The sequence below is a fragment of the Megascapheus bottae genome, chromosome 5, assembly GCF_031878675.1.
Source record: "Megascapheus bottae isolate mThoBot1 chromosome 5, mThoBot2.hap1, whole genome shotgun sequence".
NCBI lineage: Eukaryota > Metazoa > Chordata > Mammalia > Rodentia > Geomyidae > Megascapheus > Megascapheus bottae.
In genome coordinates, this window is record NC_143513.1 from 77,980,672 (window position 1) to 77,993,607 (window position 12,936).

The 12,936-nt window shown below is 43.8% G+C and overlaps 1 protein-coding gene across 3 annotated transcripts; it reads right to left on the minus strand.

Annotated features, from left to right (window-relative positions):
* Positions 1 to 1,065: 1,065 nt before the first annotated feature.
* Positions 1,066 to 12,224, minus strand: LOC150063720 (olfactory receptor 10AC1-like). 3 transcript variants are annotated; one of them, XM_090332434.1, is made up of 4 exons: positions 11,443 to 12,224; positions 9,518 to 9,664; positions 8,818 to 8,886; positions 1,066 to 1,217 (listed from the first exon to the last, which is right to left on the minus strand). In XM_090332434.1, exons 1-2 carry the CDS (start codon positions 12,222 to 12,224, stop codon positions 9,652 to 9,654), a joined length of 795 nt encoding a protein of 264 aa, XP_090188560.1. In that variant the 3' UTR covers positions 1,066 to 1,217; positions 8,818 to 8,886; positions 9,518 to 9,651. The 3 variants fall into 3 exon arrangements, 2 of the variants coding, with proteins under 2 accessions (XP_090188560.1, XP_090188559.1); XR_016535452.1 differs by lacking the exons at positions 1,066 to 1,217; positions 11,443 to 12,224 and adding exons at positions 6,643 to 6,896; positions 10,763 to 11,277; XM_090332433.1 differs by lacking the exon at positions 1,066 to 1,217 and adding an exon at positions 6,643 to 6,896.
* Positions 12,225 to 12,936: the final 712 nt, after the last annotated feature.

Below are 12,936 nucleotides of genomic sequence, written 5' to 3' on the forward strand. Positions count from 1 at the left end.
CCTATCCACCAAATCAGCTGGGCAAGAAATGATCCTTAACTCTTGGTTTTTCCTTGTCCCAATCTGACCAGTCTCCACTTCCTCATATTTTGAGTGCTCCCCCTATATCACTTGATTCCCTGTGGAGATACTCTAGACCAGAATCCATTGTGTATCACTTAGGATCGAGCAAAAGGTTTCCAGATGTATCAGCACATCCTAATCCATTTGTCACCCAGCATCCCTTAGCTTGCAAACCAGAAGCAAGTCATGGCACCGTACCCCTTTGTGAATTCTGTGGTTCTCAAGGTGATGCTTCGGTCTCTACTAACAATTCTATCTGGGTCATTCTCCATGCTTCTCATCAAATTGTCTGATTAACCCCTACTCACCTTTCACATCTCCACTTAGCCACATGCCCTGTGTCACCCACCCATCTCCATCCCCACCCCATAGGGGGAAAAAAATCTTTCTTTTCAGCATTTGGAAGCATCATTCTATGGGTTGTGATCTTCTCCCTATCATCATTCTGCCTTCTTATTTCTGCCTTTACATTTTACTTTTCTGCTTTTGTCTTTTCTCCTTCCTTCTATAAGCACTATGGTGACTACTTAAGACTCATCTGGATAATCCAGGAGAATCTATTTTAATACCTGTAATCATATCTGCAAAGTCCCTTTGCTGTATAAGGTAACATATCCGAGGATCAGGATTTGAGGATTAGGACACACAAGACGCCTATCATAGGATACACAATTTTAGAGCAAAAGTGTTTGGCAGTACAGGCAAGATTAAGTCCACTTCCTTATTTAATATCCAGAAAGCAAACTGTATCTAAGAATCACTGGAAATACCCAATCAGACCTGTTTTCTTCACTTCTTCTGAGTATGAAGAGATTTCATTTTACTGACTTGAATCAGGAAATGATGCTGACAGCAGATAGACATTGCTTGTCCCTGGCAACCTATATGCTCAGAATTGTAGGACACTAGAGCATTAAGCCATAATTCTATTGTAGAATGAGGTGTAGTATTTATTTTTCAGTGGACTAAGACCATGATTTTCTTCCAGAGACAACACAGGCTGCTGGCTAATGGTCTAGGTTTTGCGTGCCTAGCAGCCATATTCGACTCTTGGCTCCACTCTTGATGCTCTCCACAGAAATGGCAAGTTACCGTGTCTCCTGCCTCAGAATCTTCTACGGTAAACTGGATGGTAGAATCTGCTTCCTGTGGTCCTAGGAAGATGAAATGAGAGCTGGATTAGAATCCATGTTACAGCTCTTAGTAAAAGTCCAGTCTCTGTGAACCCCTGTAGGAATGTTAAGAATTTTTCTATTGACATACTTGCAGCACTTTAGGGGGAAAAAGGTGATAGCCGAATCAAAGCTAGAAAGAGAAACATTTGCTAAAAACAAATCCCTCCCACATTGACTTTTATTGCATCTTGTAAACCCAGTGTTTTCTTTCTTTTTTTTTTTTTTTTTTGCAAAATACAAGATGTTCCAACAGTTCTCGGCATCAAATTCCAAGTGTTCTATGACATCCTTGGCTGGGGGAAGGAGAGAGGTATTTGGAAAAACAACTTGTAAAAAGTCTCACTGGTTGCTGTTGTTCTTCAGGGTTTGCATTACATGCAGAAAGCCCCAGAGTGTCCATCCCCAAGTCTTGGAAGCAGACTCTGGCTCAAGTGGGCAGCTGGGGTGGGGGGTGATGGAGGACACGTAGCTGGGGTGGGGGGTGATGGAGGACGCATGGTTATGTCCAGATTCCAAGCAGAGCATAGGTTCAGTCGAGGAACCTTCCTCTGATCATGTAGGATGGACATAGGACAATGAAACCACAAGAAAGGCACACGCATTGCCTGTGTCCCAAAGAAAGAATAGAAATGAGGGGTGCTAGCCTGAGAAATGACTGTACAGAGTGCCAAGGCTGGTGGTGGATGGAGAAATTCTACCAGGTCCCATCAAGAGAGGATGGTCCTGGAGCTCTGAGCTCCATAAGAGTGTTCTACTTAGGCTCTATCCATTCAAAAAAAGTGGGGTGGGGACATTGCACATTATCATGTGTGATGTCATGGGTTTGATCCTCAAAGAAAAAGGCCAAAAGAAAAAATATAGTTCAAAAAAGCCCAAACAAACAAAAAAAGAGGTGAAGGAGAAGAAACTGGAAGGGGTGACATTGTTCAAAAAGAAATGTACTCTTTAACTGACTAATGTAACTGTAAACCCTCTGTATATCACCTGTATAATAACAATTAAAATTACAGTCTTTTGCAAGGTATCTCATCTCAAGGCCAGAAGTATAAAGCTGATGAATTCCTTTGCCTGAAAAAACTATATTTTCTAGCACCTGATATGGGCTTGACCCAAGCATGTTTTCTATATGAATGTTCAGTATCACAGCCCTGGGAAGTAGATGCTGAAACCAGCTCCAGTTGACACTGAACACTGAGGCCAAGGGAGCTTCTAGTAACTTGCTCAAGGTCACAATCAGAACTGAAACCCTAAGAGCCTCACCATGCCCCTCTCCCCTTTCTCTACGAGACCTACACCTGCCAGCTCAATGCCATGCTCTGGAACTTTCAGAGGATGGATTTTACTTTTCTCCCTGTGTGTTTTTCATTGTGATAATGTAGGATGGATTAAATTATCTTTGTGGACACACTGGACACTGATGAAAGTGATGGGAAGGAGGGAATGGGAGAGAAGGAGGGGAAGGAAATGTGCTTATTACCTGACACATGCAAATGTCACTCCTCTGTACTGCCCTCCATAATAACAATAAAGCAAATTTTATAAAAAGAGTCAGCTCCCTTATGGAACAGCTAAAAGATAGAGATGACATTCCCTGCCGTGAAGGGACAGTAAAATGAGCAAAGAAGGAGCCACTGGGGGAGGAAGAAGGCGTTGCACAGAATACAGATCCCGTGAGCAGCTGAGTGCGTCAACTGATGGATGAAGGGAAATCGTATGACTAGGAAATGGTAATTTTTATAATAGAAGAAAATAGATTTGCCTGTTGCCAGGAATGTGAAGATTTCCTAATCCCTAGACAAAAACTTTCAAGTCTGGTGACAGGCCCTTCTCCTATCCACAACTCACATCTCTTGGAGAAATATTGCCCCCCAAAGGGCCACACAAATATTGCTGCTGGGAGTTGCAGCTTAGGTGTGCAAACCGTTCCACATCCAGAGAAATTTCATTCAAGATCCACAATGATGCCATCTCCTCTTCCCTCTTCTTGATGACAATATTCGTTCTTCCCCCTCCCCCAACCCATCTTCTTTTTTCATATACTTTTGTTGTAATTAATAGAAGGGTTACATTAATATTCACCAGATAGAAGGTACATTACTTCACACATATTGATACCCTTTCTCATGTCATGGTCCCCATTTCTCTCCCCCTCCCCCCTGCACAACTTGATTTCCCCCCTTCCCTCTCCTATTTCAAATAACCAATTAAGCATATATAAAATATATCAGATAACAAGGTGAAATATTGTAACAATATGAGATAACCAAGGGACAGTAAAAGAGATGAGAGGTAATATAGTACATTAAGGGCATCAATCACTCATTATATGGCTTTTGTTTCTATATCCTGGAGGACCTTTCATTTAGCATCATACTAAATGGCCTTATGTATCTAGATTTTGATCTATTTTTTGTTCCTTTGAGTCTGGCTTACTTCACTTAATATGATCTTTTCTAAGTCTTTCTATTTCCTAACAAATGGGGCAATGTCATTCTTTTCTGACAGCAGCATAGAATTCCATTGTGTATAAATACCACATCTTGTTGATCCACTCATCAACCGAGGGACATCTAGGTTGGTTCCATATCTTTGCTGTGGTAAATAGTGCTGCAATGAGCATCGTTGTGCTAGTGGATTTAGTATGTCCTTGTTTCTGGACGATTGGGTAAATGCCAAGTAATGGAATTGCTGGGTCATAGGGGAGCTCTATGTTTAGTCTTTTGAGGAACTGCCATTCTGCTTTCCATAGTGGTTGAATGAGTTTGCACTCCCATCAACAGTGTAGTAGTGATCCCTCCTGGCCACTCCCCTCCAGCATCTGTTGTTATTAGTTTTCTTGATCCTGGCCATTCTGACTGGAGTGAGGTGGAATCTTAGAGTTGTTTTAATTTGCAATTATTTTATGACCAGAGATGTTGAGCATTTCTTCATGTGTCTGTAGGCCATTCTTATTTCTTCTTCAGAGAAGGCTCTCTTTAAGTCTTTGGCCCATCTTTTAATGGGATGGTTGTTTCTTTAGAGATTAGTTTTGGAGTGATGTAATTTTTTGAGCTGTTGATATATTTTAGATATGAGTCTTTTGTCTGTTGTATGGTTGGTGAAGATCTTCTCCACTCTGTAGGCTTCCTAATTAATTTGCTAGCTATGTCCTTTGCCATACAGAAGCTCTGCAGTTTAATGCAGTCCCACTTATCCAGCCTTTCTCTGATTTGTATTGTTTCTTGGTCCTTATTAACAAAGTGCCAAGACTTGTGCCAAGGAGGCCTAGAGTATCTCTAATTCCTTCTTGTAAAGTTTTCAGTGTATCAGCTTTTACCTCGAGGTCTTTGATCCATTTGGAGTTAACCCTAATGCAGGGTGACAAAGGAGGATCCAACTTTAATTTTCTGAAGGTGCTTAACTAGTTCTGCCAGCACCATTTGTTGAAGAGGCTGTCTTTCTTCCATCCTATTTTTTTTGGCTACCTTATCAAAGATGAGGTGGCCATAGGTCTGTGCCCACCCCTGTCTTCTAACCTTCTGCTTCTCTTGGTACCCAATGAGTCCATGTACTGCTTGACAACTTCACAAACTCTTGGTAATCTTGATGGGGGAAAAAATGAAACACACGTACCTTTCCCCCTGGCAGCCATATCTGAGAACTGTCCTTGCTGCTGTCCCCACTGGATCATGTCTCCTCTCCTCTCCTTCCCTCTGAGCAAATGCACACCAGTGGTGTTGGAAGAGTCAGAGACCTAAGTGCAGAATGATGCTGATGCCCCTGGAAGACACAGATTCTGTTGAAACCTCACAACTCTCCTCTCAAGATAAAATTGCTTTCCCTTCCTGGCTTCATCTTTACCACTTGACTTCACTTTTTCTGCTTAATATATTTTGGAAAGATTCATGAGCGTTTATTTACAATCAGATGGGAACACAGTGGGATAATGGAGGAGTCATGGGTAGAAGGACCTAGAGACTAAATAGGATATTTACACGTGAAAGAAACAGAAAACCACTTCACATGTCTGCTTAATATTTAAAGGGACCCTAGTTGTAAGAGCTTGAGCCATTTTCTCTTTAGCTGGGCCTAAGGGGACTTGCTTGCCTTTCTCAGGTTTTCAGCCCAAATAAAACTGTTAGACAGTTGAGTTTGCCTTTCTACTCTTTTTCTTTTCTTATAAATCTACCTTGCAAGGTTTACAAATCTTACAAATGACCTCCTCTCAGCTGGAAGCTGGCACTTCAAGAAAAAGGACCCATGCCATCAGAATAATGGGAACTTTCCTGAATTACAGATGTTCATATACCTGAGTTCAAACCATGGGAGAATACTCTTTCATAGTTAAGGGTGGCATCAGCTGATGGAGAAGGTGATGGTTTCCAACCATAATTTCATCCTATAATCACAAATACAAAGCTTTTAGAAATTCAGTGTCCTGTAATTCTAGCTGCACAGAAGGCTGAGATCTGAGAATCATAGCTTGAAGCCAGCCTGGGCAGGAAAGGCTCTTGGAGACTCTTATCTTCATTAAACTACCCCCAAAAAGCCAGAAGTGGAGCTATGGTTCAGGTGGTAGAGGGCTAGCTTTGAGCAAAAGACGCTCAGGGACAGCTCTTAGGCCTCAAGTACAAGACCCAGGACAGGCACAAAAATACCCAGCACCCCCCCTCCCCCAAAAAAGGAAATAGAATCCTATGTCTAATCTATATTAGGACCAAGTTGGTATCTCTTGATACCAGAACTATAAAAAGTCTTGGGACTGATTCTGCTGTTTTTTTTTTTGTTTTTTTGTTTTTTTTTCCCAGTCCTGGGCTTGAGCTCAGGGCCTGAGCACTGTCCTTGGACTTTCTCAAGGCTAGCGCTCTACCACTTGAGACTCAGCACCACTTCTGGCTTTTTTCTATGTATATTGTACTGAGGTATTGAACCCAGGTCTTCCTGCATGCTAGGCAAGCACTCTACCTCTAGTCCAAACTCCCAGCTGATTCTGCTGTTTTTATATAGCATTATTAAAGGGAAAAATATGGCCCAGTTGAATTTGGAACTTACAAATTTCAGTGGTATTCATATAGTAGTGAGATATTCTTCAACAGAAGTATGCACAGATTTGTATTTGAGAAATGTAGAGAACAGAATGAGGGTGTGCTAACTCTGAGAATCATGGAGACAATGTAGTTGAGAGTGTTGGTCCCAGTAGTTAAAAAGTTAGTCCTGGAGGCGGCCTGGAGTTTGGCCTAGTGGTAAGAGTGATTGCTTAGCATGCACAAAGACCTGGATTCGATTCCTCGGTACCACATATATAGAAAAAAGTTGGAAATGGTACTATGACTCAAGTGGTAGAGCTCTAGCTTTGAGAAAGCCCAAGGTCAGTGCTCAGGCCCAGGACTGGCAAAACAAAAAGTCCTGGAGACTAGACAAAGGGCTTCAGGGTGACTGACAGAGAAAATGTTCAGCTGTATAACAAGTAAAGAGGGTCTCAGAGCAGCAAAAGGATGGGTGGGAGAGAGAAAATTTGGTGAAGCACTGTACTTATTTATCTTCTTGGTAGCCTTCCTTATATAAAGCCAGATCATTTGTAGAGTCAGTGTTTTGACTGATCATGTATTTTTTTTATGTTCTATAATGTTCTGATCTTGGAAGATTGGCAGGCCGGTCCTTCTTAGATTCAGCTAACTCCTGGAGGTAGCAAAAGGTTCTGTGAATTTTCCATTAGTATACAAACCAACCAACCCAGAGTCCAGATTCCTGAAGCAACTCCTTCTTCAACTTTCATTTTCCAAGCTAATATTTCCTTTGTCCTAATCACCTCAGACCAGGGACTTGGCAGTTAGGGATTATTCTTATATAGCCCAATCCTTACTGAAATCAAATGATCCCAGACTGAGCTTGCTCCGTTTTTCTGCCCCCATTTTGTATATTCCTTCCACAAATGATAAAGGCCCTGAGCATTGCTTTTGCTTGCTTCTCCATGTCTTCACTAAGTGCTTCACCTTGTGGTCTTGCCAGGTAAACCACTGGGACAGTCTAAGTAAATAACTTCTTCCACATGCGGTTGCTTCCTTGTCTGTCACCTTCAATACCTGGTTAGAACAAATTCCAGGTACCCAGTTTGAACCCCTGTTGAATGGTTTAGCATTTGAAATAAAAGCCAGTGCCACCTCTGCAGCTGCCTAAACAGGGTTTGAGTTGGTTCTTCCCATGGTTTTCCTTTCTCTGCAGCACTGGCTGGGACTCTGTCTCGACAGTATTTCTGGACATGAGCATTCTTATTTCACCAATAAGTAGGCAATGCATATGGTTTGCTGAGGTTTGTACGGGCAATGTTGCTGTTTTTTGGAATGCAGTATAAATTCTAAAGTCATCTCTGACTCCAGTATCATGGTTTTCTGCAAATAACAGCATTATTTGGCATTCTTGATCACGCTCTTAAAATTCTTTCTTTTGTTTCCATGGCACCACATTTCTTGGATTTTCATCTACTTTTCAGATTGCTCTTTTTTCTCTGACTGTTCTGCACCCCTACTCCCTCTTTTGCATTTTTATTTCAAAAGTATTTATTTTATGAGTAATTTGTATGTATACATAGGAAACTTCTTCAATGAAAATAAGGGTCTATTACATTTCTATTTTCCAAGCCCTGACTTTTCCTTTCATACAATTGCATGCGCATGTATCCATATAAAAGACTAGGATATATACATATATTTACATGCATTGTGTCTTTTTGTATATAAAGACTAGCATGGTATTAACATTGATCTATTCATTCATTCCTTTAAAAATTTATTGAGTGGCCACCTCGGGCTAGACATTATTTAAGGGCTTGGGATTATACAGTAAGTAAAATACATAGCCGTTCATAGAGTTTACATGACGTTGGAAAGAGTAATTACAAATAAAAGTGAGAAAATTTCCAATAATAGAGTTATTAAATAATCATGTTGATATGAAGGAAAGCAGGGAGGTGACATTACACACAGTGTTCCATAAGGGTCCTCTTTGTGGAGTCAGTAATTGACTTGTGAAGCCAGCATCAAAAGCTCAGTGGGAACAGCATTACAGAGATGAAATAAAAAGGTTAAAGGCTCAGATATGTTAAAAGGTAAAATGTCCACTTCCTATATTGTATTACACACTTTACATTTTTCACTTAATAATGTATACAAATACTACTTCCATACCTGTCACAGATAAAACTCCCCCATTCTTTTTTGGAGGCAACTCTATAGGATCAAAAGATAAGGGTTATAAAAAATGTATTTAGGTGATCCTATATTGGGGATAGGGAGAAGTTACAGATAAATAGAGGGAAAAAGTCTGGTATTTGATTATACAGTAGGATAAGTATAATTAGCAATAATATGTGTATTTCAAAATAACTAAGAGAAAGAATTTTAAATATTTCACTGCAAAGGAATGGTAAATACTTGGGATGATGGATGTGCCAATTATCCTAATTTGATTGTTGTGTAAACATGCTGTCAAACTGTTATGCATATATACAAGAATATATGTATCAAAATTTACATTGCATCCCATAAATTCATGCAATTATTGCATGGCAATTAAGAAAACACATTTATAGCCTCTTGCTCACCAAGTCATGCTGATCTGAACATTCTTGAACTTTTTTTCCCCCCTCGAGGCAAATAAATAGAGTCAAGTGCTGCAAATAAAATGATTGAAATGAATTATGTATGCCACTAATTTTAGTCAATTCTATCCACTTGCTTTTCATAGCCGTTGTAAAAAGTGTTTACTCTTGCCAACAAGGCTGCAACATGCCTGTTTTGCCTCCTCCCCCTCCCCCCAGACCTAAGCATCTTTTAGAGTGTTGTCAGTTTGACAACTTCAAAAACCATCGGGCAATTTTGTTTGCATTTCTCTTAGGATCTGACTGAAATTCTTTTTCTATGTGCAAAAGGCATGTGTACTTCCATTGTGTATGAACAGTCTGTTCACGTTTTCTGTGCATTTTTCTTTGGGTCTTTTTTTCCCCTAACAAATAAGTTATAAAAAAGAATCCACTTTTATATATTAGTGCAATCGCTTACTAGAGCACACACTGTACCTTGGTCTCTTTTGTCTTGAAGTTCTATATCTGCTGCTCCCTGTGCTTTACTCTCCTTCTGCTCTCTCTATCCTTGATTGGCTTTAGACCAATCACATCCATTACTGATACCAGGAACTACCACATGCCTAAGCTTCCTAGACCTAGTCCAGATCTAGGCCAGGTTTTCCTGCAGGATCTTCTATTTTTCCCAATATCATGGCTTTCATCACAGTAATACAATTACCTGTTTGTCTTAATCTCCCAGACTTCCATCTCCAGATGAGCCTCAGATTCATTCGTTCAATAATATGGACAGGCACGAGGAATACAGTGACAGTATAATTGTTACTCAATTCCCAACTGTCTAGTTCTTGGCATCTATTTGTTCTCTCTGCGGGTGAAGGAATAAATTCTGGAGTTTAAGTTCTGTGCCAATTTGTGTCTATGTGAGAGTACATTGATGTGACATTGTAACAAAACAGTCATGTCAAGAGAACTTATTCTCTAGTTAGTTTTCACAAGGCAATGTGAAAAAAACATCTTAATGTTTCCTCTCCTTTTCAACACAGCACTGCCTCCTACAAGCTTCGGGCAGGCAAAAAAAATATTTCAATGTACTCCTCTAACTCTTGTCTACACTAACTCCTGTCTACTCTAACTCTTGTCTACTCTGAGACCCATCCCTGCAGTGTTGACACTAGTTTCTTTCCTTTCCTTTCAGGGCTGGAGAAGAGAATTCAGGAACTTGTGGGCAAACTGGTTCACTGAGGGGGCTCTGATGGTATTGCCTTAAATAATAGACTCATATGTATGCAATATATATTGAAAATGATTTTTAGGACATTCTTCAAAATAGAGAAAAGAGAAAAAAAATTTTAAAAATCCATCATTTCACCACACAAGGAAAGAAATGAATAATAGCTTTTGGATATTTTATAAACACATTCTGTCTTTTGGCGATTGATGTGTGTGCCTACATGCATGTTGTTGTTTTGGGGTCATTCATTAGGCCTCGACTCTATTTATTCAGTTGGTATTAAATTATTGAGACTTGTTTTCTTTTATTCCCTTGATTCATGTGAATTTCTAAATGGTTCATCTTAAGGTACCAGAGAATAGGATGAAGCCTTAACAGATCATTTGCCTGGGCTCTAACTTTGCAGTGGAGGAACTCGGTCCTACATTCCCCTCTGTTAGTCTCTCAGTGCCGTCGGGCTCATCCGAGGGTGATGGCTTTTCAACATAGCCCCCCTCCCATTCTTCCCTACTCCTTCTGAGTTCTCGCTCTCAGCAATGACACCACCATCCAGCAAAGGAGCTGGTTTAGACTACCTTTCACTCCTGTTTCTTCCTCACCCCAATCTAACAAGAGTCCCGAATCTCTCCTTCCTTATCCCTTGACCTTTCTCTTGGCACTCTGGCTGCAGGTCACCTAGGATGTGGCCAGCAACTCCCAAATGGAACTCCATATCTCCAATCCCTTTGTCACCTTGACTCTAGAGAGAGCCTACAAGGAGCAAGCCACCATTCCGCGCTTTCACTGCACAAATTCAGATCCTTCTGTGGTCTCCAAGGACCTGGCAGGACGCTTCAGCCCGGCTACCCAGTTCCACCGGAGCGTCTCCCATGCTTCTCTTCACTTTCTCCAGAGCCCTTCAAACCTGAGACACTGCCCGCGTCTTCTCTTTCCTCTTCATGTCTGGCTGTCCTCACCCAAGGAGTCTGGAACTCTGCGAGGTCAGGCCTGGCACCTTCCTCATGACCGTGAGCAGGGACTACCATGCTGCGGATAACTCAGCAGGTTATTCATTCCTGAGCTCCTGTGCCATCCCGTGCCAGCCATTTCTCCAGGGCAGGACGCAGGGCAGGGGACCCTGGGGGGTGGCTTTGAGTTCTCTTTCCTGGATACTGGCCTGGTTGGGGAGGGGCTTCCCTGCTCCAACACCTGCCCAGTCCGCCCTGACTCTGTTTCCTCCCAGCCTTCACACGGCCCGGGACTCCCGGTGTGACCTGACCCCCTGGCACCCAAGCAGCCTGCGGATGGCAGTGGTGACCTCGCCATTGCGCAGGCTGTAGATGAGCGGGTAGAGCAGCGGTGTGATGTTGGTGTAGACCAGCGCCAGGGTGCGGTCCAGCCGCGGAGAGTAGCTGGACTTGGGCCGCGCGTACATGAAGGTGGCGCAGCCATAGTGAAGGAAGGTGACCACCAGGTGCGAGGCGCAGGTGGAGGCAGCCTTGCGTCGGCCCCCGGGGGCGCGCAGGCGGCTCAGGGCCCCCGCGATGGCTCCATAGGACACCAGGATAAGCGTGGAGGGCAGCAAAAGCAGCAGCAGGCAGGCGCCCAGCAGGGGCAGCTCGTCCGCGTAGCTCCGGGTGCAGGCCCGGTGCAGGAGCGCAGTGATGTCGCAGAAGAAATGTACCAGCAGGCAGGAGCCGCAGAAAGGCAGGCGGAAGACGCCCACCGTGAGCCCCACGGACACGGCCAGGCCGCCCAGGCCGCAGGCCAGGGCCAGGCGTGCGCACACACCCGGGGTGACCACGGCCGCGTAGCGCAGCGGCTGGCAGATGGCCACGTAGCGGTCGTAGGCCATGGCGGCCAGCAGGAAGCACTCGGTCCCGCCCAGGGCCACGAACATTTGCATCTGGACCGCGCACCCCAGGAAGGAGATGGGACTGCCTCTGGGGTGGCCGGGCAGGGTCAGGTCAGCCAGCGATCGGGGCACAACCACTAGTGTGTAGCAGAGCTCGATGGCCGACAGCTGGCAGAGGAACAGCAGCATGGGAGGTCTGGAAGGGACAGAGGCCACGGCCACCAGAATGAGCAGGTTCCCGCCCACCGTGGCCAGGTGCGCGGCCAGCAGCAGCAGGAAGAGCCAGGGCCGCAGGCGGGGGAACTCGAAGAAGCCTTGAAGGAGAAAACCACAGGGCATGGTGGCGTTGGGGCCGTCCATGAGCCAGCAGCCAGCTGCTCCTGGGGAGAGGTTTGGAAAGAAAATGTGCTTTCCGGGAGTGGCCCAGCCGGGCCCTGTGGGGATCAGAGGGGGCCCGGGCTCAGGCTGGCCATGACTGAAGGTGGGCGCGGGGCTCGGGGGTTAGCCTTCCACCTGCAGGAAAAGAAAGCCCCCCTGGACTAGACTCATTAGCTGCTTTCTGAACTTGAACTTGCGCCGGAGGTGTCTTGATTTGACCTGGTGACTCACAGAGCTGTCATCCTTAGTGTGTTGTGGATTCTATCATGGGGGGGGGGGGAGATAACTGTTGCTTAAATCCTCTCCCAGGCAGGAAATGTTCGTTGAGTCTCTATTTCTCTATTCTCCTCCCTTCCCGGGTTTGTCATACTGAACTACCTTTTGGGTTTCATACAACCAAAAGAATGCAGTGCAGGCCGGGGACTTATTTTTTATTGGTTGGTGGTACTGGGGTTTGAACTCAGACCTCAAGCTCCTCTCCACCCTGTAGGGCTTTCTGTTCTAGATCATTTTATAATCTTTTCCCCATTTCCCTCCCTCCCTCCCTCTTTCCCTCCTTTCCTTTCCTTTATCTTTCAGTACTAGGGGTTGAACCCAGGAGTTTCTTGATTGGTGAACAAGCCATCTATCACTTGAACCATGCCTCTCACTCTCCCCGTCACTCCAGTACTTTTGCCTCTTGGTCTGATTATCA

Excerpts from the sequence above, each read along its gene's own strand:
- LOC150063720 (XM_090332434.1), bottom strand. The coding sequence starts at position 12,224 with ATGGACGGCCCCAACGCCACCATGCCCTGTGGTTTTCTCCTTCAAGGC.